This window comes from Helianthus annuus, chromosome 5, assembly GCF_002127325.2.
Source record: "Helianthus annuus cultivar XRQ/B chromosome 5, HanXRQr2.0-SUNRISE, whole genome shotgun sequence".
Lineage (NCBI taxonomy): Eukaryota > Viridiplantae > Streptophyta > Magnoliopsida > Asterales > Asteraceae > Helianthus > Helianthus annuus.
The window spans coordinates 7748895-7773851 of NC_035437.2; the positions used below are offsets into that span (position 1 = coordinate 7748895).

Below are 24957 nucleotides of genomic sequence, written 5' to 3' on the forward strand. Positions count from 1 at the left end.
CCAGTGCCAAATTCCATAAACATTTGAAATTCCAGTGAAACATCACTAATCAAAAATTAGTCAAACATAATTCCCCAATAATTTCCCAATTTAAAAAATCAACTCAAAATTCAACTTTTTTCAAATTTTGATTTTCATTTTTATAAAAACCGCCTAAATTTTCATTTCAAAATTCGCCATTTTCACCTCTCCCAAAACTTTATTCACCTTTTCAGTCCATCTTCAACCTCTTCAAAAGTACACACTCTCCACCATTGTTGCCTCCACCTAAACGACACCGTTTCAGGTAAACACCAGTTCATCATCTGTATTATTGAGAAATGTATTCTGTTAGGTTATTTCAAACTTTTAGTTAGATGAAAAACCTAGATTCAGTTTGTGTATAGATCGAGTTTTCGATAATATTTATCGATTCGTTTGATTATTTATGCTCTATTAATTTAGCAGATAAAAAGATTAAAGATGCCGGAAGCAAGAGATAGGTTAACAAGATCAAACAACGGAGTTACAGAGATGTACGATCGTCGTCGAACAGCAATCGGAAGCATTGGAATCTTTCTGGATGATGAAACCGAAGGGAGTATTAATCTGACTCCGTTTAGGTGGGGGTCAACGCCGTTGACCGGTGGTGGTGGTGGTTCGGGTCAACCTACTAGAACTAGAGGTGTATCTGGAAGAGGTCTTTTCGAGACGCCAATGCCGGTTTACAGACGCGGTAGCCGGAGTCAGAATACGCCGCCGTCTGGTAACAGTTCCAGGCGAGGTAGAGGCGGACGAACCGGGCCCCGTGGTGTGTTACCGGCTTGGTATCCGCGTACGCCTCTTGGAGACATTACTCATGTTGTTAGGGTATGGTTTTGTAACTAACTTGTTTTTAACTTTTTATAAGGTTTCTTGATTTGTTTATAAATGTGGGACTGATTGGGTTTATATGGTTATCGAACAGGCGATTGAGAGGAGAAGAGAGCGAATGGGAGATGGTGTGGGCCGCGTTTTGGGAAGCCCGATACCGATACGGATGGATCATCAGCCTGCTGATCAAGATACGTCGCCATCTGATGCTCAGCTCGAGCGTGATCTTTCGTTTGTGACCCCAAAGCCTAAAGTCGGATCGAAAATGTTCAAACAGTCTGTGTTGGGACGGGTTCCTTTGATATTAACCACCGTTGCTAATCAATGTGAAGGAGAGTCGGAGCTGCAGACGCCACAAAAGAGGCTCCTAAACTCGATTGAAATCGTTGAGAAAGTAGTGATGGAAGAACTGTATAGGTTGAAGAGAACTCCGAGTGCTAAACGGGCCGAGAGGGAGAAACGGGTCAAAACGTTAATGTCGATGCGATAAAGAAGGGTTGGGGTGCAAAGTTCAACTCTTGTTGAGCAGGATGAAGATGGATGATTCAGTTAGGTGTGTATGATTGATCATCTGCTGATGATTGGGCTTATTAGTAGTTTGCTAATTGGTTCCCTTTTTTTCTTAAAAGGTTTAGTTTTGCTTTTGCTTTTGGTTTAGATAACTGCTGATGATGATATTTCTTGTATCCATAGGCCTTTATTTTGTACTGACAATGATTAAAAGTATTGATTTGAGTAATAAATTTCTTAAATGCTGGTCGATCTTAATTTTCGTCCAGTTTATGCCTATATAAACGATTCCTATTGTTTTAAAAAGGTGTTCTGTTATGGCTAATCAGCATCTTATATAAAACTATCAACAGTTCATTGTCTGTTAATATCTTGTCTTGGGTCAGTACCTTGTCTTGGGTCAGTTTACACCGCCTCTCAACTCGATATGGACCGGTTTTCAGGTTCCATCTTGGGTCAGTACCTTGTCTTGCTGTTTCTTCACCTGAAATGGCGAAAGAATTCCTTAGAACATATGAAGCTTCTTACTTGGATCGACCCAGAATTGGTACGGGTCAAGAAATTTCATGTTTGCTCCATATGGACGGTACTGGAGATTTATAATGAAACTGGTTATGTATGTGCTCTTAAACGGTAAAACACTCGATTTACTCCTAGTTCGACAAGATGAGGTTAACAAATTCAAATCTACAGTTAAAAAACAAGAGTCTGGACTTGTTGCCCCATGTAGAGCTAGGCCTAAGCATCACATGGATAGAAAAAAAAAATAGAAATAGAGCATGGATTATGAGCCAATGATGCCATGGTAACATGGTTGAGGCATCCTGGTTTTCCCTTGAGATACGGGTTCGAGTCCTATCCATTGCATTTTGGATGGGGGCACTCAACTGGCTGGGAGGTTTTTGTGGGGTTTTCTTCGGTTGAACGTCGTGTCACCCTCTGTGCCAGCGTAGACTCTGTTGTAATGGACGACCGTCTAGCCTTAGTGAGACCGAGCTTCCAATATGGAAGTGCGATGAGTTGATGTAGATAATTTACCGTTAAAAAAAGATCTTGGGTTGTGAAGCTGCTAACCAACCATTTGATCCTGGGTAGAAATCAAGAACAATAACGCTTACGTTCATACTCCTCGTTTCATATGCTAGTTAACCACCCACGAAACAATACTTACAAACGGTGTTACCTCATGAGTAGATATGGCCCGATTGAAGGATGCCGGAAGCACAATTATAACCGGATCGAATGATGGACATAGAATATAACGGGTTCACACAACACCAACGTGTTTCGCGTATTATATAGGTGTAATAGAAAATTTTGAACGATTCAAGTGGCTTTTTTTTTTTTACTACGATTGAACCCAATGATTTTATTAAAAAACAAGCTGACCCCATTGGAATGAAAACTACATATATTTAAAAAATTAACTATATTAATGTTTTACCTTAATATATAAGTTTTTAATCCATGTCTTGTGTTTAAGTTTTTAACCCAAGAACGCAATAACCCAATAACCAATTCAATGCTCATGTCCTATTATTTATTTTAATTTCAAATCTTTAACCTAAATTATAAAAAAGGGCCGCTTGAACCGACAGAAGAAAAGTTAGAAGTGGCAACGCCTAATATTTTTTACGACTCACGAGCTGAAGTGAGTCTGATCCAAGAGGTTGGGGAGCAATTTTAATCAAAGACATCAAACATGAGTAAATGTTATTCCTTTTATTTTTCTTCAAGTCTTAGTTTATGTGATTTTCTACTTGATTATTTGTATATTTTAGTTATTTCACACCCACTTAGCAACAAAAACTTACCTCCATCCACGCTAGGGACTGTCCGAGAAACGAGAGGGAAAACGTTGAGAACTATAGCTGTAATTTTAGAAAGTTAGGGACTATAGGTGTAAACAGAGCAAACCACAGGGACTATCCGTGCAATTTTTTCTAATTCTTTTTTTATATTTATTGTCATGTTTTCATTGTTTCTATTATATTTTCTTATCACTACTTTTTTTATATATTAAACCACAATAAAAGAACAAAAGCATCACAACAAGAATGAACACACGAATACATTTTATTGCATCACTTCACACGAAAAAAAAAACAAGAAAGAGTAGTGACATTTACATATCATATCATAGAATCTATTGACTCCTTATTCAACTGGTAACTGGAAATGGAGATAAGATAGGCTGCCTGTCTTGTGTTTTCAAAGCATGTGGAAGATGAAACCAACACCTTCATGACTTGTTCAAGCGTTTGAAACAACGTTCATGAATTGCAAAAGGGCACTCAAGACACCTAAGTATTATCATGTAGCGTAATCTTGAAGAACACACGCTGCATTTACCATCATTCGCAATCCCTGGGGCTAACAATAGAGGATGTGGGTGATTGGCAGTCTTATGGATGCTCCCAAACTTCACATTTGAAAACGAATAGACTTTGCTTATGTATGAGTAATGATAGTTAGAATGGGTCTCTGTTTCACTTTGAAGTATTAAAGGAGCACAATCAGTATGCACTGATTGACTACACATATCGCAATGATAGAAACCCTTATGAGGATTCAATCCCTCCTCACAAATTTCACAAAAGTATTCACTTTTGTGGTTTTCAATTGGAAGGTAACTCAAGTGCATTGGATGTTTGTCATACGGGTGCCTAATTGTCCTAGGCAACAGCAAAGCACACGCTGGATGTATTTGTACATTACAAGTGCTGCAACCAAAACTCAGTCTATAACGCACCTGATTAGAACACACAAGACATTCGTTGCCCAGACTCTTATCGACTATTGAAAGAAGATGATTTGGGTGAGATTCATGTGTGATTTTTTCTGGCATAAGCCCACAGTTAACATCAATGTAAAATCTACATCTGACACAACCATAAGCATAGCCATTGCAAGGTAGGCAACAAACTCCGCAATCATATATGTTGAAAAACCCATGTGGTGCATTTGACATTAGAAAGAGGGTATGTTGTGGGTGACCTGGGTGGTTGTCTAGTTTGGTTGGCAACCGAGTACACCACTCATGAAGAGCAAAGTTGCATCTCTCATCTTCACTAGCGTTGCACTTGTAGAACGGCGTCTCTGTGATTGGTCTTACACATGCGTTGCATAAGAGTTCTATCTTTTTCATCGGGTTATGACACATGATCGATTCATTGGATGTTGACCCAATGCTTTCTGTGTCAACTAAAATTAATTCATGCTCATGATTGAAATGTTGTAGGCTTACCTCAGCAGTAACATAAGTGGTGGGTCCAGGAGCTTTGAAAAATAAATGTTTCGGTAAGCTGTAAGTTTGATCAGGAAATGGTAGACGCAGAAGATTAGGATAGTCGACATCTTTAAAATTTTTAATGCTTTGACCTCCGCCTGCAGTATTGAAAATGGAATAACATGGTTATTATTTCTCAAATAGATATAATTATAACTTATCATCAAATGGAATAAATATTACTATATGTAAAGATTTACCAATAGACAAAATGGACATAAATGGCTCTCTTCTTGATGCTGATGTTGCACAATCTAGATGGACATAGTAAATACATTTCTCGCATTTGTAAATCCAAAGATTCTCCATATAGGGATCAAACGAGCGATTGCATACTCTACAGTTAGGAAAATATTTAGCTCTTTGCTCTGCTTCTGGGAAGGAGTATGAAAGGGTGAGTGGATGGGTATGGCGGAAAATGCCATTTGTAGTTTGTTGAATTAACAAACTTTTTGGTAGGAAGATACAATCTGCGTGTATGGTGAAGTAAGGACATGTGGTACATAGAAAGAAGATGCCTTTATGTGTTTTCCCACAAGCCTGACACAAACATAAAATGGGGCTAGGGATTGGAGACACCAGTGGGTGTGGATGGCTAGGGTGGTAGATCCTCCTTTTCTCTACTTCCACAACACAATTTACATCAATATTAACTTTCCACCAACCACAATCAGAACATAAATAGCCTACCTCACCTACCTTGTGTTGTCTTTGACAATACAAACATCTCCACTCGAAGTCGATATATTTATAGAGGGTAAGGCGATGTGGGTGTGATGTGTGTTCTAATGTTGTTGGGACCTCAGCACAGAATTTATGAAGAGAGAAATCACATAAATCATTTGTGCATTTATAGTAGTACCTATAATACTCGTTGATAACTTCGTCGCACCGCTTACAAATACATGAAAACTCATCTTGTGGAACCAAATCCTTCTCCTCATCCTCCTCTTCAGATTCCTCTACATCTTCATTCTTCACCTGCTGCAAATCAATGAGCTTCAACGGATAATTGTGCTCAAGCACCTTCATCATTGTTTTTATTATTGAATATTTTTAGGATGAAGATATAGTGCTAGACTCGTATGTTACTTATAGCAACGAAAAGGGAAAAGGAAGCCTATGATATTATTCTTGGAGTGAAATCCATGAAATCAAGCGAATCTACTTTATTATTTGTACATTTGCTTTTATTTTCAAAATCAAGCCTTGTGAACAGGAATAAAGTTATATTTAAAGAAGTTAAATAAAGCACAACAGGATTCATGAGCATCCTAAATTCTTTCATGTTATATCGATTTTTAATTGTTTCCTTCTCATTTGATACTTCCTTCGTCCTACTTTTGTTGTCCATCTAATTATGTTTCTTAACTAAAGTGACTTGCAACTAGGGGAAAGAATGTTGTTATAATAAAAAATACAAATTTTTATATTTAAAACTTAAAGAACAAATAGGAGTTAAGAAACAAGAAACATTTTTTTTGAACGGCTAATTTATTTTAACCCCTTAATATCATAAAAAATATCTATACTCTATAATAAAAGAAACCAAGTTTGGGACACATGTCACTCATAGAGGGCCTTTGGTTAAATGGGTACTTGATACGGGTATAATTCCTGACCCATGACCAACTTTCGGATCCTCTTATAACCCGTAACCACGCCTTTCTTTTCCCATCATATCCTCATTCCCTTCTCATCTTTGCCCTAATAAAACCTTTGGCAACACTCTTACTAGTAACCACCGTCTATACGCATCGCCACCGTCACCGCAACCACATATGGGTAAAGCTGCAAACAACGCCCCGAAATCTTCACTATCTATTGTTGATTGCTTTCAGCGGACTTGCTGGACTGGAAATCGATGCAAATCTGATGTGAATATGATGATAATATGAACAGATCTCAGATCTCCGGTTGAATTTCTTCTCTCCGATGAGAGTGATGAAGGTATGATGAGTGAGTTTGTTACTGATTTACCCTTGGTGTGTGTCATTCTGTTGTTGATCGGACTGCTTGCGTTCTAGATCCGTCTTTATTCGGTGAAATTACTGGATCTGAACATCGTTTTATGTGTATATGATAATATAGTTTCAATTTCCGTCTTTTTTCGGTAAAATTACTGGATCTGAACATCGTTTTATGTGTCTGAATCAAAAACTTGCAATTGGTAGCTTCTGCTCCAAGAACAGATGATTGTGTTTACATTTGTATTACTATGTTTCTTTATATGCTTGATCACGTTGGATGGGTTATACTATGAAGACAATTTGAAATTGAATCTGGGATCAGTTTTCTTAGGAGTTATTAAATTAGGGTTTTGATCTATTTTCTCCTAATTCTTTTTTTTTATTTTGCATATATAGTGTTTTTTGTATAATGTCTTAGGGTTTTAATTAATTTTCATAAACACAATATCGTGTTCTTGTGTTTCCATTTTCGCAAATAATAATTGATCACAGTTGATTAGATTATTGATTCCATCTGTGTTTTATTCTTTACATTTGATTTGGTAGAGTTTACTGGATTTGAGTATTCTAGAATATGTAATTTTACATGCAGGATGATTTTTTGTTCGTTTATTGTTTTAGTTTTATAATTTAGAGAATGGATAATATTATTATTTAAAATTAATTGTAATTAAACTATTTAAACAACTAGAAAATAAAATAGAAATAATAATTTAAACATAAACGCATAATTGAAAATATGATGAATCTATTTTAATATAATAAATAGATTTCAAAAGATGTTTCGCACCCCAATCGTTTTCCATCATCCAAAAGATTAGAAATATGATGAATCTATCTATCTAATATAATAAAAGAAACCAAGTTTGGGACACATGTCACTCAAAGAGGGCTCCTTTGATTAAATGGGTAGTGGATACGGGTATAACTCCTGACCCATGAACAAACTTCTGGATCCTATATAATCTCTTATAACCCGTACCCACGCCTTTTTTTCCCATCATATCCTCTTTCCTTTCTCATTTTCTATGAAACCCTAATTTCAAAATCCTCAATCGTATCATCCCTTTTCATCTCAACTATTAATTTCGATTACGGTCTCAGTGGGACAGAAGATAAGGTGCTGTTTCCTCCATCATCTTTCAAGGCTCGCAGTGGACCGCTACAACAGGCCATGGGGTTGGGGTTCGGGCCAGGGTCTATGCTGACTGCACAACCTAGCCCATCTGAGACGGGTGTTTCGCCCAGAGAGTTGGCTTTGCAGAACACGCGATTGATCCTCGGTCGGGTGCTCGATAATTGTGCCCTTGGAAGAAGAAAGGATTATAAAAGGTTGGTGCCTTTTGTGACTAGCTCTGGTAACCTTTAAATCGTAGTTTTTATTAACTGTGTGTGTACATTAGTTGAGATACAAATGATGCCTATTTTGACTATTATGCATATTTAGTCTGTGAAATATACAATTTAAAGAAAAGTATACGCAAATTGAATGTAGTTTTCTTGTCATGAAAAGAGTAATATTACACATGAAACATGATTGGCTTAGTATATAATACTTAAAAAAATACAATAAATTCATCATCATACAAGAAATTGAGAAATAAAAACGTGTGTTTCTATAATATGAGATAATTTGTAGACCTAATTTATTTTTACTTCATGTAGGCAGTAGGCTTTTTGATAGAAGCTTTCGGTTCAATGATATCTCCCGATGACATGGCGTCCGCGTACTGCCAAGCGGGATGATCTAAATAAAGCAAGTGATATGTCGCTAAGGCACCGACTGAAACTATGAACAGTGATATCGAGATGTTCTTGCTTCAGATGCTTGGAGATGGTTTTCAGTTAGATATCAAAGTAATCAGAGAAGTTCTTGGTAAGAATTTTATTGTTTTCATATCCCCAAATTATTAGTAATTGGGCTTAATCTTTTGACCTTTGCAATAAATCCTTGTGGGCTCATAATGGGCTGCTTCAGATGAATAAAAAAGAAACTCAAGGCAGTTCCAGCTTTGCAGGGGATCGCATAACAAGTTATCAGAATAGCATTCAATAATAGAATTTTACACATAATTAATTGTCTTTATCTATTATTGTTTATTGTTTGAACTTTGTTAGTGTGTGAATTTGTGTTTTTATAGTAGGGTTAATAGTCTCATGGACATATCCACATTTTCTCTGTCGGAGACGAAGAGAGAATAAAATTGGTAGGCCCCGGCAAGTTGAAGTTTGGTTCCAAAACAGAAGAGCCAGGTATATATATTACTCCACGTTGCAAACAAAATTATGTATGCCATAAATCTAGAAAATTATAAATATTTTGATGATTTGTAATTTTATAAAAAAAAAGAGTTTTATAACATATGATTTAAATCATGTACAAAATATCGATCTTCTTTCTTATCTTTCAAATTTTCTAAATAAAAAACACAAAGTTGTAGTTGTAGTGAATTGATGGTCAGCCACACAATACTCTTCTTATATGAGGCATGGCAATGTCAAAACAAAACAAAAAATAAAAACAAAAAAAATTGGGTCTTAATACATAGAAAATAGAAACCATTGACTGATTGACATACCAATTACCAAATATCATTCTTTTGGGCCGGTCCACAACTCATGAAGTCATGGGCAATGGCTTGATCATAGACCTTCTTTTGGCATTTGTCCTATATGCATCATTCATTCATTTGTATGCAGACGTATACAAATAAGCGGTTTCCAGACCGAAACCGGAAAAAAACCAGTTTATGTTTTTTTAACTGTTTTTTTTTAAACCGGTTTGGGCTTAACCCGAACTGGCGTTTATTGACCGGTTCTTATTTGGTCAGAACCGGTTATAACCGAACTGAACTGTTTCGTACCAGTTAGGCTTCCTATCAGTTAAAACCGGTTAAAAAACCGGTTCGGTTTTTTTGCCAAAAAAAAGGCAGGTGTGCTACCTGCCGATGGAGGTGTGTATTGTTTGTGATGGACAAAAGTTTACGGGGAAACTTTCAGATGAGCAAACGCGGAGAATGTTGAAGTTGGGGTGCTGGAAACCGATGGAATGGAAAGCGATTATTGATAGGGTTATGGCTGGATCCTTTGGTCCGTCTAGGTATGTATAAGCTATAACCTCTTTCCTTTGGATTCCTTTTTTTATATCATTACAAATATAATTATTGGATTTACAAACTTATAATGTTGGGTTTATTTAGAAAACTTTTGAAGAAAAGGAGTAAAAATGGAGGAATATGAATAACCGCAAGGAATGTGGAGCTCTATTTAGAAATCCTACACAGCAGAAGCAATATATGTAAGGCTAATGTATTTTTTTTTTTTTTTGTAATATGTTTTTTTTGTTTATTTTATTTTGATTGCAGTGATCAGTTAATGTGATATTTGTATTTCAATGTAATATGAACTAACAATATATTAAGTTTATTTGTAATATTGAATAAATTTTCATTTTATTTTTATTTAATCAGAACAAATTCAAAGAAATTCATTTGTTAAACCGCGTGTATACGCGGGCTCTAATCTAGTATTTTTATATTTAAAACTTAAATTTTAAACATTTCGATTTTTTTAAAGATATTTTATGACTAATTTTCTGGGGATTGGAGAAATAAAAGCTTGAAAGTAAAGTGGTGTTTATGTAAGTTTAATTTGTTTATTTTTTTCAAACGGCCTTGGCGCAAGGATTAAAGGATTATTTTTGTAAAGAAATAGTCAAATATTATTTTTTTAAAGTATACTGGTCAAAAGGTTTATTTTGTGATTTTCCCTTGAAGTAAGACAACTGAAAATGTTGAGCCTGTGTTATCAAAGTATGCTTCCTCTACTAATGTTTGGTTGATGGTAAATTGAATTACAAAAAAAGGAAAAAATGACAATTAAGCATATTATAAAAAACAGTTTATTTAAAGCATAAAGCTTTTGGTTTCATGCAACTCTTAAAGGAGCTTATTGCATTTTTTTTATAATAAAAACATTAACTAAGAAGTTGCGTAGATTAGTTAACCCGGACACCCTCTTAGGCAGGTAGTGTGGGATAAAGCCCCAAGGTTGTTTATCACGATTCACGTCACATCAGTGTCGCGTATGCGCCACATAAGTGATAGGTTTTATCGTTAATTTAGACGTTTGGGATAACGACTCTTTTTAAAGCCCCCTATAAAACAATATATAAAAAAGAAAATCATAAAATGAGTGATTTTGATTGCTGGGGAGTGTTTGGGGTGCCATAAGGGCGATGTGGCGAGGGGCGCTAGCCCACGTCACTCCTTCTAAGTTGTGTTGGGAAACTAGCGCAATCCATTATGTCCCCAGTAATTGAGTTGCATATTATTATGGTTTCTTTAGTGAAACTGTTTGATTGGTTAAAAAACACAAGTTGCACAAAATAAGTGTTTTTTAAAGGAACAAACCAAGAACAATTATGAGCAAGCCTAGCAAAACATGGGGGTTAGATCGGGTAACGAGTTTAGGTTTAAATGTGTTAGAAAACTGGTACTGATCAGAACTGCAAAATTAATCAGAAACAGAAGGTAATAAAATACAGAAATAATAAACGAGTGAACCGGGCTTGTGTTTGACACAATTCCCTTAAACAGATTCGTCGTCTATTCCCAGGGTACGCCGGTTCGAAGCAGCACCGCGCACTGCCGGACCTGAACACTTGCCTAAGAAAAGAATTATGGCCATCATTGCAGAGAATTAAAATCATAATGAATTATGGCCATCATTGCAGAGAATTAAAACCAGTTATAAGTCTCGAGTGCAAACACTGCCTCACGCGAGCCCGAGTTTTCGGAGCTGCATTCGTGTCCGCAGGACGTGCGGGCATACGCGAGTTCAACTAAATCCGGACACCCTCTTAAGCAGGTGGTGTGGTATAAAGCCCTAGGGGGTTTATCACGATTCACGTCACATCAGTGTCACGTATGCGTCACATAAGTGATAGGTTTTTGTAACACCCCGAAAATGGGGTTGGTGATCAAACCACATTAGCACTAAGAGATGGGTAAAATACCGTTAGTGGTAAAACTTACCCGGTAAATATTAGAATTTAAATAATTAATCCTAATATTAAATAGGAAGTGAATAAAAGCTTTTAAGGGAATAAGATGGATAAAAGGCCCGAGTTAACGGGACCTAAAATAAACTTAGTCACAAATATTCCCGAACCCGCTAAGTTAACTAGGAATATTAAACCTAGTTAATAAGTGAGAATATTGTTGAAAATAATTAGGTTGTGACCTAATTAATAACTAACCAAACACGAGGGGCTAAAGTAGGATAACTTGAAAGATTGTTTACTAATAACAAAATAAAACACACACACAAGTGTGTGTTCTGGATCGAGTTCAGGGGAGCTCCAAGGAGCCAAACCCTAACATCTAACATAATCATCAAATTGAAGGTCAAAATGAAGTTCAAATTCACAATCAAACATGAATAAACGATCACCAAGTCAAGGGGATCGTAAGGTATGTCGAATTTCTAACATTCATGAAGTTGTGAAAAATAGTTAATCTTGCATGATGCGATCTATGTATGGATTAGAGGAGCTATGGCTAAATTAGTGATGTAGACATGCTTAGGAACTAAACCCTAAGTGAAATGCATACATATGATGTTAAGATTTGAATGATTTGATGATTTCCCATATATATGTTAAGTGGGTTTTCATGATAAAATGATGAACACTTGAATTTGGGTGTTTAATTGTGAAATTTGAAAGATAGGATGCAAGACCTAGATGTTGTTTATAAACACTTGACATAGAGATTTGATTCTTGATGTAAATCTTGGTAAAATAGCTAGTTATGAACTAGTTAGTAAACATGTAGAATTATGCCCGTTAGGTGTTTGTTAAAATGCCTAAAAGAGAAGTAAAGTGTTGAAATCCAAGCGAAATGCGTAATTGGCAAGCTTGACTGATTACATGAGATATGAGATAAAACGGGTTGTAATCATAATATTTATTTGCCTTAGTCGCGCACATTATATGATCAAAGGTAGTCGACTTTATAAAGTCGAACTAACCTATGATGAAGTCAAATAGAAGTTTCGACATAAAGTCCGTAAGATGAAATAGTCATAGTAGTGATGACTAATCTAACCATCTTACGAATTATGATGTTAGTTTGACTCTTGACAAACTAGACGGAGGCTTGGGAAAAGAAGCGGGTCAAACGAAGCAAGAATGGCGGAAAACGTAATTCGGATGCAAGGTAAGTGTAACTTACACTAGTCTTAAATTGTGGAATGTTTTCTTATCATATAAATTATGAATGAGGTGTCTAAACAATTGAAACATGATGTTCCGTCGTGTAATCGAACGGAACAAGAAAATCAAAGATAAATGGTCAATTCGGCCAGACGGGTTAAAAGGTGTAGATAACACCTTTTGACTATATAGACTAATGATTCTTTTGTCGAGTCATATGCTTACAGGAATAGATATCCAATGGATATTCGCACCGATCTTAATTAGCGAATATAAAGCAAGGTATTAAGATCGGGTCTATTTGTTGACCCGAGTCAGGTACGCTTATTTATGATGTATGTAAAAATACTAATTTGGTCGAATAATTAGTGATAGCCCTTCATTGTAAAAGAAGGACCAAAATCGACCAAAATGCCCTTGTAGGCTAAATTGAACAAACAACCTTTAAAGGTTGTTTGGAAACGAGTTTTGCGATAAGATAAATACTTAGAATAAGTATAGAAGTTGAAGGGGGGTATTGTTTTTAGTCAAACGACACTATTGAGTTTTGCCGTAAAATATTGATTTTAGAGGTAAAATTTGGGTTATATAAGATCACCATAATAAACTCACCTTAAATGCAGCCGAGGTGGGGTATTATAGGGTAAGAAATGTGGTGATGGAATACTAGAAGAAATCGAAAGCGTTTTTAGGCTCGAAAATGCTTAAATACCCTTAACGGGTCAAAATAAACATCCGAGTGAAAATGGGTTTAATTTGAGTAATTAAACCGGCGATTAAAAATCTAATATGATAGGCAACATTAAGTCGAAGAAGTATATGTGACATAAGGGCCAAATAAACATGTTTGATGGTGAAATCACAAACGGGTCAAAATTGGCAAAAAGGGGAAATAAGCCGAAGACTTAGAAGTCTTAAAATTTGTTAAGTCGAATGTCGGATTTTAACCTCATAAGATGGAGGATTAAATTACGGACGCGTAGGAAAAGGAATCGGGTAAAACGGATCAATAACGAAGGAGTTATGGCCGTTTCCGTAAAAACTGGCATAGCTGAATTTAGCTGCAGACCTGCTGATGCAGGGGCCACCGTAAATTACGGTGTCCACCGTAATTTACGGTGGAATTGAAAAATGTTACGGTGGTTCCCTCCTGGTTTATGGTGGGGGCCTGGACTACCAGTGGCCACCGTAAATTACGGTGCCACCGTAATTTACGGTGGAGGTCAGGGTGAAAACTTTGTTTTGCTATCAAATTAATCTCGAACTCGTTTAGACGCGTTTTAAGTCCCGTATGACTAAAGCATTTCATGTTTATGAAATGTAGGTACATTTTGGATGCCGGAAGACGATCAAGCATCATCGAAGAACCGAACACTATAAAGATTCACGCTTCCGCACTTTGCATCGTCATTAATTTTTAAACGATGAATCTGATCACGTTATGTCAAATGACTTATGATTTGTAAAAGTTTTTAATTTACTCGGAATTTCCTAATGATACTTAACACTTAATACATGTCGGTATTCGTAATTTATACGAAAACCTTTAAAATAATAACTAGAGTGTTACAAGTTGGTAATCAGAGCTCATGGTTAAAGAGTAAGGTGTGTTCGGTTCGAGGCTTGATCGCAAATCCGGTAAGTACATCTATATTAATGGTTTGGTATGTGTTGAAATGTTGTGAACAACACATAGGGTTATCGTGTGATACACGTTACCCCAATTAAAATGATTGATATAGTTGACGAAAATACGTGCGTTGACGCGTATAGTAGAAAAAGCCTCGTATTATAATACGGGCGATTATTAAAGTTGATATTACTAACTCTTGTGAATGTTTTAATTAAAGGACATTCGCGTTGAAGACGACGAGAGTCAAACGAATTGTGGATACGATGATGGAACGATCCGAAGTATGACAAGAGGAGCATGCTCACCGAGGACTAAATCGCGTAAAGACCGTGAACAAGGTTAATGGCAAGGATAGCCCGTCGGGGCAAACATTACCAGGTGCACATTTTAAATAATCGCACAAATAGTAATATGCAACAAATAAGTAGAAATTGAAAGTTGCATATGTAGATTGAAAACTTGGAAAGACCTGAATAGAAAACCTATCCGGGATATTGTTTCCAAGAAAAACAGATAGAGGTATTACTTACATAGGGCGTGATGTGAAAACTGTAAAAAGGTCATGCGTGTCATGTGTTAATCGCTTACTCTGGCCAAGTAAGTAGCGGCATATGATACCATGAACTTCTTATGGCGGACACGTTTACATCCGATGTAGTAAGGGCAGGGTGAATGGGACTAATTAAAAAGTACCCAAATGAATCAGATAAGCAAAATATTTGATAATAATGTAAACGCACAACCAAGTGACGGGAGCGTATTACATTAGGATAATGAGCCCGAGTGAAGGGACAAACAAGCATGTAAAATGATTTAGACAAGTATTGGGAGGGAGTGTACTTACACTCGAACCCAGAAAACATCAAGTATTGGGAGGGAGTGTACTTACACTCGAACCCAGAAAACATCAAGTATTGGGAGGGAGTGTACTTACACTCGAACCCAGAAAACATCAAGTATTGGGAGGGAGTGTACTTACACTCGAACCCAGAAAACATCAAGTATTGGGAGGGAGTGTACTTACACTCGAACCCAGAGAACATCAAGCATGTAAAACGATTTAGACAAATATTGGGAGGGAGTGATACTTACACTCGAACCCGGAGAATGTAAACATGTAAGATGAGTTAGATATGCATTGGGAGGGGTGTACTTACACTCGAACCCGGAAAAATGCAAATATGTTTCTTAACGGGTCATTTTTTTTTGTAAAATGTCGAACTTAAAGATAAAGTCAGAATATAAAAACCGAAGCGAGGTCTTAATGCATACCGGGAGGGTTGCAATAATAACAATTTCGGTAAAACACCCGGTGGATGGGTAAGAATTAAACACATGCGTAAACCTAGAGACGTGAACGCGGGTTGAAAGATCAAAGTAACGTGGATTACGAGTTATGACTATAAAATCTCGTATATAGAAATTGTGAGTAAATATGTTCAACTATTCGAAGTCGAATGGGTCAAATAAAGAATAAAGTTGATTGTTATAAGTGATGGATTTCACATTAATAGGTCAAACATGTTGAATACAATATAACGCCGAATGGCACAAATGAGCACTAGCCAGATAAAGGTAGTGTTAAATGCAAGAGAATAATGAGCCCGGCAATGGGACATAATCAAACACGAATGTATGTAAACTGGATAATGGTGAGTATAAGATAAAACGACGCATAAGTGACGTGAGAAATCATAAAGTCGGAAAATGTGCCCGAAAAGAAACGAATGTAGCCTTAGACTACGGTCAAGGTCAAAGATAATATCAAAACGATAATAAATGATGTTAAGCAAAAACATGGTGCCTTAACGCCGTATGCGTATATAAATGTATACACATTTGAAGGAAGACTCGAATAAAAGATGATCTACGGGATCATCATAACCTACGAGGTATTAATTAGAACAAAAGGTCTACGGGACCAAAACGACCCACGGGTCATGATTAGAAAGAAGTTATAAGGACTTCGCCTTAAAGAGGTGAATGTCTAATAAAAAATAGCCCATAAGGCTAAGTGAAGAAACCTACGGGTCAATATTGTAAAGCAAGGGGAACTGGTTACAATTCTCCGTGTAAAATAATAACGGTCAGGAATAAAACTCAAAACGGAAATTCCTAGACATGAGAGAAAAAAAAATATATATATATAAGACAAGGAGAAAATGTAAACTAAAAATTTAGTTTTTAGTTAAAAGCAATGTTTTAACAAACATAAGTAGTAAGAGATGGTTTAGAAAATCTTAGACACACATGAGGCCGGAGATGGCAAATTAGTATACCCGTGTGACGGGGTATGAAGTGACGGCGTCAAATTAGGCTAGCCGCAAAACTATTCAAAGTTAAGAAAATGTCATGAAGAATACAAAACGCTTGTTAATATAAGACAAGTGCGTGATAAACCTGTTAAAAGACTAACGAGACTGAGTGGTCAAGTTACAACTCAGTCAATAAAGATTAAGGGTTATAAGCAGTAAGTAACGGCCCGCGAGGCCTTACACATGAAAGACGTACGCGTCAGTATACATAAAAACTTTTAACTAAAAGATAACGAGTTTTTAAATGGTTACCTTATAAGGTAAACCATAGCAAATAATAAGGGTAAAAAGTAACTGGACTAATAAGTCTAGTTAGTGAGACCGGTTGAGGTCCTTTAAGCAATTTGGTTGCTTGTAAGCGGTGGATTCGGTATAACTGAACCGAATAAATGAATTTTAAAACAAAAGAAATTGTTGCTAAAAGTGAAAAATTTCACTAAAGACCTTTAAATGGGTCAAAGTAACGGATCCATAAAGAATTCGATAATATATGGAAGTGATGAATAGCGCTAAGTAACTAAACTAGTGGAAATAACGGAATTACGTTATTTCAAGCCACATTATGTCGTATGAGGTACGTAGAGGTCCTGTTACCATAATTTTTCTGGTAATACTAACACTTGGTTAAAGTATGAGTAATGCTTAAGAGATTACTCAAGTCAAACGCATTGAGTTTAGAACTCAATGAACTATGTAAGCCAGGTTTCGAGGACGAAACCTCTTTAAGGGGGGTAGACTTGTAACACCCCGAAAATGGGGTTGGTGATCAAACCACATTAGCACTAAGAGATGGGTAAAATACCGTTAGTGGTAAAACTTACCCGGTAAATATTAGAATTTAAATAATTAATCCTAATATTAAATAAGAAGTGAATAAAAGCTTTTAAGGGAATAAGATGGATAAAAGGCCCGAGTTAACGGGACCTAAAATAAACTTAGTCACAAATATTCCCGAACCCGCTAAGTTAACTAGGAATATTAAACCTAGTTAATAAGTGAGAATATTGTTGAAAATAATTAGGTTGTGACCTAATTAATAACTAACCAAACACGAGGGGCTAAAGTAGGATAACTTGAAAGATTGTTTACTAATAACAAAATAAAACACACACACAAGTGTGTGTTCTGGATCGAGTTCAGGGGAGCTCCAAGGAGCCAAACCCTAACATCTAACATAATCATCAAATTGAAGGTCAAAATGAAGTTCAAATTCACAATCAAACATGAATAAACGATCACCAAGTCAAGGGGATCGTAAGGTATGTCGAATTTCTAACATTCATGAAGTTGTGAAAAATAGTTAATCTTGCATGATGCGATCTATGTATGGATTAGAGGAGCTATGGCTAAATTAGTGATGTAGACATGCTTAGGAACTAAACCCTAAGTGAAATGCATACATATGATGTTAAGATTTGAATGATTTGATGATTTCCCATATATATGTTAAGTGGGTTTTCATGATAAAATGATGAACACTTGAATTTGGGTGTTTAATTGTGAAATTTGAAAGATAGGATGCAAGACCTAGATGTTGTTTATAAACACTTGACATAGAGATTTGATTCTTGATGTAAATCTTGGTAAAATAGCTAGTTATGAACTAGTTAGTAAACATGTAGAATTATGCCCGTTAGGTGTTTGTTAAAATGCCTAAAAGAGAAGTAAAGTGTTGAAATCCAAGCGAAATGCGTAATTGGCAAGCTTGACTGATTACATGAGATATGAGATAAAACGGGTTGTAATCATAATATTTATTTGCCTTAGTCGCGCACATTATATGATCAAAGGTAGTCGACTTTATAAAGTCGAACTAACCTATGATGAAGTCAAATAGAAGTTTCGACATAAAGTCCGTAAGATGAAATAGTCATAGTAGTGATGACTAATCTAACCATCTTACGAATTATGATGTTAGTTTGACTCTTGACAAACTAGACGGAGGCTTGGGAAAAGAAGCGGGTCAAACGAAGCAAGAATGGCGGAAAACGTAATTCGGATGCAAGGTAAGTGTAACTTACACTAGTCTTAAATTGTGGAATGTTTTCTTATCATATAAATTATGAATGAGGTGTCTAAACAATTGAAACATGATGTTCCGTCGTGTAATCGAACGGAACAAGAAAATCAAAGATAAATGGTCAATTCGGCCAGACGGGTTAAAAGGTGTAGATAACACCTTTTGACTATATAGACTAATGATTCTTTTGTCGAGTCATATGCTTACAGGAATAGATATCCAATGGATATTCGCACCGATCTTAATTAGCGAATATAAAGCAAGGTATTAAGATCGGGTCTATTTGTTGACCCGAGTCAGGTACGCTTATTTATGATGTATGTAAAAATACTAATTTGGTCGAATAATTAGTGATAGCCCTTCATTGTAAAAGAAGGACCAAAATCGACCAAAATGCCCTTGTAGGCTAAATTGAACAAACAACCTTTAAAGGTTGTTTGGAAACGAGTTTTGCGATAAGATAAATACTTAGAATAAGTATAGAAGTTGAAGGGGGTATTGTTTTTAGTCAAACGGCACTATTGAGTTTTGCCGTAAAATATTGATTTTAGAGGTAAAATTTGGGTTATATAAGATCACCATAATAAACTCACCTTAAATGCAGCCGAGGTGGGGTATTATAGGGTAAGAAATGTGGTGATGGAATACTAGAAGAAATCGAAAGCGTTTTTAGGCTCGAAAATGCTTAAATACCCTTAACGGGTCAAAATAAACATCCGAGTGAAAATGGGTTTAATTTGAGTAATTAAACCGACGATTAAAAATCTAATATGATAGGCAACATTAAGTCGAAGAAGTATATGTGACATAAGGGCCAAATAAACATGTTTGATGGTGAAATCACAAACGGGTCAAAATTGGCAAAAAGGGGAAATAAGCCGAAGACTTAGAAGTCTTAAAATTTGTTAAGTCGAATGTCGGATTTTAACCTCATAAGATGGAGGATTAAATTACGGACGCGTAGGAAAAGGAATCGGGTAAAACGGATCAATAACGAAGGAGTTATGGACGTTTCCGTAAAAACTGGCATAGCTGAATTTAGCTGCAGACCTGCTGATGCAGGGGCCACCGTAAATTACGGTGTCCACCGTAATTTACGGTGGAATTGAAAAATGTTACGGTGGTTCCCTCCTGGTTTACGGTGGGGGCCTGGACTACCAGTGGCCACCGTAAATTATGGTGCCACCGTAATTTACGGTGGAGGTCAGGGTGAAAACTTTGTTTTGCTATCAAATTAATCTCGAACTCGTTTAGACGCGTTTTAAGTCCCGTATGACTAAAGCATTTCATGTTTATGAAATGTAGGTACATTTTGGATGCCGGAAGACGATCAAGCATCATCGAAGAACCGAACACTATAAAGATTCACGCTTCCGCACTTTGCATCGTCATTAATTTTTAAACGATGAATCTGATCACGTTATGTCAAATGACTTATGATTTGTAAAAGTTTTTAATTTACTCGGAATTTCCTAATGATACTTAACACTTAATACATGTCGGTATTCGTAATTTATACGAAAACCTTTAAAATAATAACTAGAGTGTTACAGTTTTATTTTTAATTTGCATGTTTGGGATAACGACTCTTTTTAAAGCCCCCCTATAAAGCAATATATAAAAAAAGAAAATAATAAAAGGAGTGATTTTGATTGCTGGGAGTGTTTGGGGTGCCATAAGGGCGATGTGGCGAGGGGCGAGGGGCGCTAGCCCACGTCACTCCGTCTAAGTTGTGTTGGGAAACTAGCGCAATCCATCATGTCCCCAGTAATTGAGTTGCATATTATTATGGTTTCTTTAGTGAAACTGTTTGATTTGTTAAAAAAACACAAGTTGCACAAAATAAGTGTTTTTTAAAGGAACAAACCAAGAACAATTATGAGCAAGCCTAGCAAAACATGGGGGTTAGATCGGGTAACGAGTTTAGGTTAAAATGGGTATGAGTCAAAACAAGATGTTTTTTAATTGTTAATTTCAGATTAAAATGAGTCGTTTTATAAAATAAAAAAGAATAAAAAATAAGGGTTGTGGGTGGTGTTGACTCGTTTGGACCATATAAAGTTAGCTATATACAAGTAACCCGTTTGGACACATTGTATAATTTGAGTTGACCAATATTTACAGAGCTGTATAATTTGAGTTGACCTCATCTTTTTTTTTTACTAAAAAATAGTTTAAATCAGAGATGTGTAAAGCTGATAGTTGAAGCATCACGACCAACCCTTTGTGGTGTGCAGGGTGGACAACCGCACAAGACACATTTTCAAGAGGGGATCGTAAAAGTTCTTTTGCCTTCTTTATATTCTGTAAGTCAAATTGTTGGACAATCATGCTTCGACTCTTCTAGTATTCCTTGTAAAGTTGTAATTAAGGGTTAAAATGTTAAATAGTAAGGAAAATGACTCACAAAGAACATCTTGTCCTCCTTACCTAGTTTCATGTGATAAACGAATCTATTAGAAATTATGCATTAGGGTTAAGCCTATTTGGGTTAAAGCTCATTAGAGTTTTGAAGAGGTATGGTCCCAATTCCCTGCCTACATAGCAGGGACCACACCACTTTTGTGCACACAAGGCATCCATGTCAACGAAACACTCCAGAAGCTTCCAGAAACTTCTGGATGATTCACAGTTGGCACCAAAGATGCTTTATCCGACATAAAGGACAACACGTCTCACCACTAGCAGAATGCCACATAGGCCTGCGACAATTTGGGGAGCAGAGCTGACAATACCGGTACGAGGTATCCAGCGCGGGCGAATGCAAGAACGCCACGTGTACCACTACACCTGCCATGACAGAGCAGACCAAGAGGATATTCCCCTTGGTCGGACAGCTGGCACGCGCTCACAGCTGGCACAGCTGCTCCTTCCTTCTTCACCCTCCGACTATAAATAGGACCCTTCATTATTCAGGTTTAGGATCTTTTACTCTCCTTACTCACTCTATACACACACTGTTTATTTCCTCTCAGAACAGTACTTATTCTCACGCCAGAGCCTGGTTAAGAGGGAAAACCCCCTTCTCCCCTCTTAACGAGACTAACGGTGTTTACTGTTTTGCAGACCTTGAGCCACCGATACGAGTAGAAGAAGAGGTTGAACCCCATAAGTGAAACAACCCTATTGATTATCCTTGTGTTAATCAGTGTTTCAACATTGGCGCCATCCGTTTTTTTTGCAAAACCATTCTCACCTCTTTTCTTTCCTAAAACACACTCGTGAAAATGGCAGAACAAAATCACTCACACCTAGTCGATGGAGAAGTTTCTTCCTTTGAACTCGTTTCGGACACGGCACACGTCCAAAGGGGTCAAAGGAACGAGACCATCCAAGAGGGTCAGCTGAACAACGATTTTCCACCCATCTTTGGAAGTGCATCCAGGGCTGTTAGCCAAACCACAACTGGACCCACTTTCCAAACACCAGCAAGAATCATCACTCAAACCACAAACGAAGCTGCTTTCCAAACTCCAACGGGGATATTACACCAAACACCCCCGCCGATGCAGACTCTAAACCATGGAGCAGGCCCTTCGGCTCCATCGGAACAAGCACAACTCAACTACTCTGCACTTTTAGGGCTACCCGAGGGAAAAACTCTGGCTTCCTGGTATGCCGAACAAATGGCGTCCATAAACCTCGTTTATACGCAGCTCAGCGCACAACAAGCCCTACTCCAAGCACAGGCTAACCAATCAGCATTCGTAACTCCACAACCGAGGTCTCTGAGTACAAACACGGCTCAGCAGACAAACGCGTGGAACTTACGTCCAGAAAAAGGACCAGTACAAAATGTAAGAAGACTCAGCGTGCACGACACGCACGACACGTATGCTGAAACAGAAAGCAACTTCGTGCAAAACTCCAATCTACAACGAAGGCCGATCCAAACTCGTTTGGGCGCGCGCAACATGAATACAGAATGGGACGACGAAGAAGACGACCCAACGAGGGAAGAGTCCACGGTGTTTAGCAGACTCCACCCGGAACACGAAGCATACAAACCAACCAAGCGCGCGGGGTACAACCCAAAAGCAGAACATGATTACACCCTGAGCTATCGTCCTGAGGACATGGCTGAAAATTCAAAATTCATCCGAGAAATCGCCTGCGCCGCCATTGACAAAACGAAATTACCACACAACGTGGGTAAATACAACGGGCTGACGGACCCAGATGATCACCTCCAGGTGTTTAAGGGGGCAGGAGCAACAGGTGGATGGAACTTACCAACGTGGTGCCACCTGTTCGCCCAGACATTCGTCGGCGCAGCGCGCATTTGGTTCGACAATTTACCAGCAGGTAAAATCAAGTCATGGGTCGATTTCCGAGAGAAGTTCCTAGCACACTTCTCTCAGCAGAGAAGACAAGCCAGAGATCCCGGCGACTGTTTAAACATATGGAGAAAAGACTACGAAAGCGTAGAAGATTTCATTACAAGGTACAACAAAGAATGTTTAGAGATCGGAGATATACCAGAAAAGATGATGCGCGCACACTTCATGAGGGCGGTCAAGTGTGACGACTTGGTTAAAAGAATCAAAGGGCGAGACGGAGGACCCAAAGATTGGGAAACCTTCATAGAAGCAGCCAAAACCATTGCACAGACAGACAGGCAGTTGACCGGTGACGACCACCGTCAGCGCGCGCACAACCATAATGATCGACACAACAGGAGAGGCAGAAATCAACCCTGGAAGGCTTCTGGGCACAGAGAAAGAAGTCCTCCAAGGGAAGACGCACGCCATACGATCAACCAGATAGCCCATCGAAAAGAAGTAAAGCGAGAAAACAGAGAAAAACAGTGGACTCCACTAACCAAAACACCTTCTGAAGTCCTAGCTACAGAAAATTATCAGTTCAAACCACCCTACAGATGCGCAACAAGAGGGGTCAAGACCCAAATCTCTTCTGTGAATTCCACAATGATACGGGTCATTTAACCGATGATTGCTTTAGCCTAAAGCAAGAAATCGAAAGAGCCCTAAGAGACGGAAAGCTCACTCATTTAGTCAAGGGCGGAAAGCGCGATTACCGCCAGATACAAAGAATAGATGAAGGGTCAGACAATAAGAAGCTCAGAAAGCTAGAAACCCACATGGTGCAGGGAGGTCAACGAAGACCGAGAAAAAACTACAACAAGCGCGCGCAGGATGATTCATGGCGCGAGAAACAAGTTATTTTCCCAGTTGTTAGAGGGGGTCCAAGAGAAAAGCGACCGATAGTCATTCCAGGTGTGATCGGCCACTACCAGACAGACTACATCTTCATTGATCCTGGGAGCACCGCGGATATCATATATGAACAATGCTTCAACCAATTTGATCAAGAGGACAAGGCGCGCTTAGAGCCAGTTGATTATCCACTAACTGGTTTTTGCAACGAAGCCGTCTTTCCCCTAGGACAAATATCATTCCCGGTGTTGCTTTCAGACGGAAGAAATTCAAAGACTGAAGAAGTCACATTCATGGTACTTCCGGCGCACTCAAGACATGACATCCTCCTAGGAAGAGAATCACAAGGAGATTTCAGTATGATCTGTTCTGCACCACATTCTGCCGTAGGATTCCAACCGAAACAGGCATCGCGTTGATATACGCAAGCAAAGAAGTGCTAGCAACAGACGAAATCAGGCCAACAAAAGCAAGCAAACCAGCACCGCGCATAGAGGCAGAAAAATGGGTATTGAACAGCACGTACCCAGAACACACAGTCACCCTGGGACCCGCCATATCTAGCAACAGACGAAATCAGGCCAACAAAAGCAAGCAAACCAGCACCGCGCATAGAGGCAGAAAAATGGGTATTGAACAGCACGTACCCAGAACACACAGTCACCCTGGGACCCGCCATATCTGACTTGACGCGCGCGGCGCTCAAGAAATTACTGCACGAAAACATGGACGTGTTCGCCTGGACACCGGCTGATATGGTTGGTGTTCCACGGCACATAGCAGAACACCGCCTAAATGTCTCAAAAGACGCAAAGCCAGTGGTGCATGCCAAACGCCACCTAGGCGACGTCAAACACGATGCCATGAAAGAACAAGTGTTAGAGTTGCTAAACGCAGGAATCATTAGAGAAGTCAGGTACCAAACATGGGTAGCAAGCCCAGTAATGGTAAAGAAACCAAATGGCAGCTGGAGA

General features: G+C 38.0%; 3 protein-coding genes and 1 long non-coding RNA gene across 5 annotated transcripts; 3 read left to right on the forward strand and 1 right to left on the reverse strand.

Moving 5' to 3' along the window:
- The first annotated feature begins 132 nt into the window (after positions 1–132).
- Positions 133–1615, forward strand: LOC110939872 (protein POLYCHOME). Of its 2 annotated transcripts, none has more exons than XM_022181453.2 (3): positions 133–286; positions 448–849; positions 947–1615. In XM_022181453.2, exons 2-3 carry the CDS (start codon positions 463–465, stop codon positions 1340–1342), a joined length of 783 nt encoding a protein of 260 aa, XP_022037145.1. In that variant the 5' UTR covers positions 133–286; positions 448–462; the 3' UTR covers positions 1343–1615. The 2 variants fall into 2 exon arrangements, with proteins under 2 accessions (XP_022037145.1, XP_022037146.1); XM_022181454.2 differs by having other exon boundaries at positions 137–286; positions 445–849.
- A 1805-nt stretch (positions 1616–3420) lies between these two features.
- LOC110939873 lies at positions 3421–5725 on the reverse strand. Its single transcript, XM_022181455.2, has 2 exons — positions 4852–5725; positions 3421–4749 (listed from the first exon to the last, which is right to left on the reverse strand). The coding sequence occupies exons 1-2, from the start codon at positions 5684–5686 to the stop codon at positions 3605–3607; spliced, it is 1980 nt and encodes a 659-aa protein (XP_022037147.1). The 5' UTR covers positions 5687–5725; the 3' UTR covers positions 3421–3604.
- Positions 5726–8290: 2565 nt separating this feature from the next.
- Positions 8291–9980, forward strand: LOC118492507. The gene is made up of 3 exons (XR_004894103.1): positions 8291–8874; positions 9622–9721; positions 9822–9980. It is a non-coding gene; the product is annotated as an uncharacterized LOC118492507 (long non-coding RNA).
- A 12452-nt stretch (positions 9981–22432) lies between these two features.
- Positions 22433–24402, forward strand: LOC110942607. Its single transcript, XM_022184382.1, has 2 exons — positions 22433–23587; positions 23686–24402. The coding sequence occupies exons 1-2, from the start codon at positions 22433–22435 to the stop codon at positions 24400–24402; spliced, it is 1872 nt and encodes a 623-aa protein (XP_022040074.1).
- Positions 24403–24957: the final 555 nt, after the last annotated feature.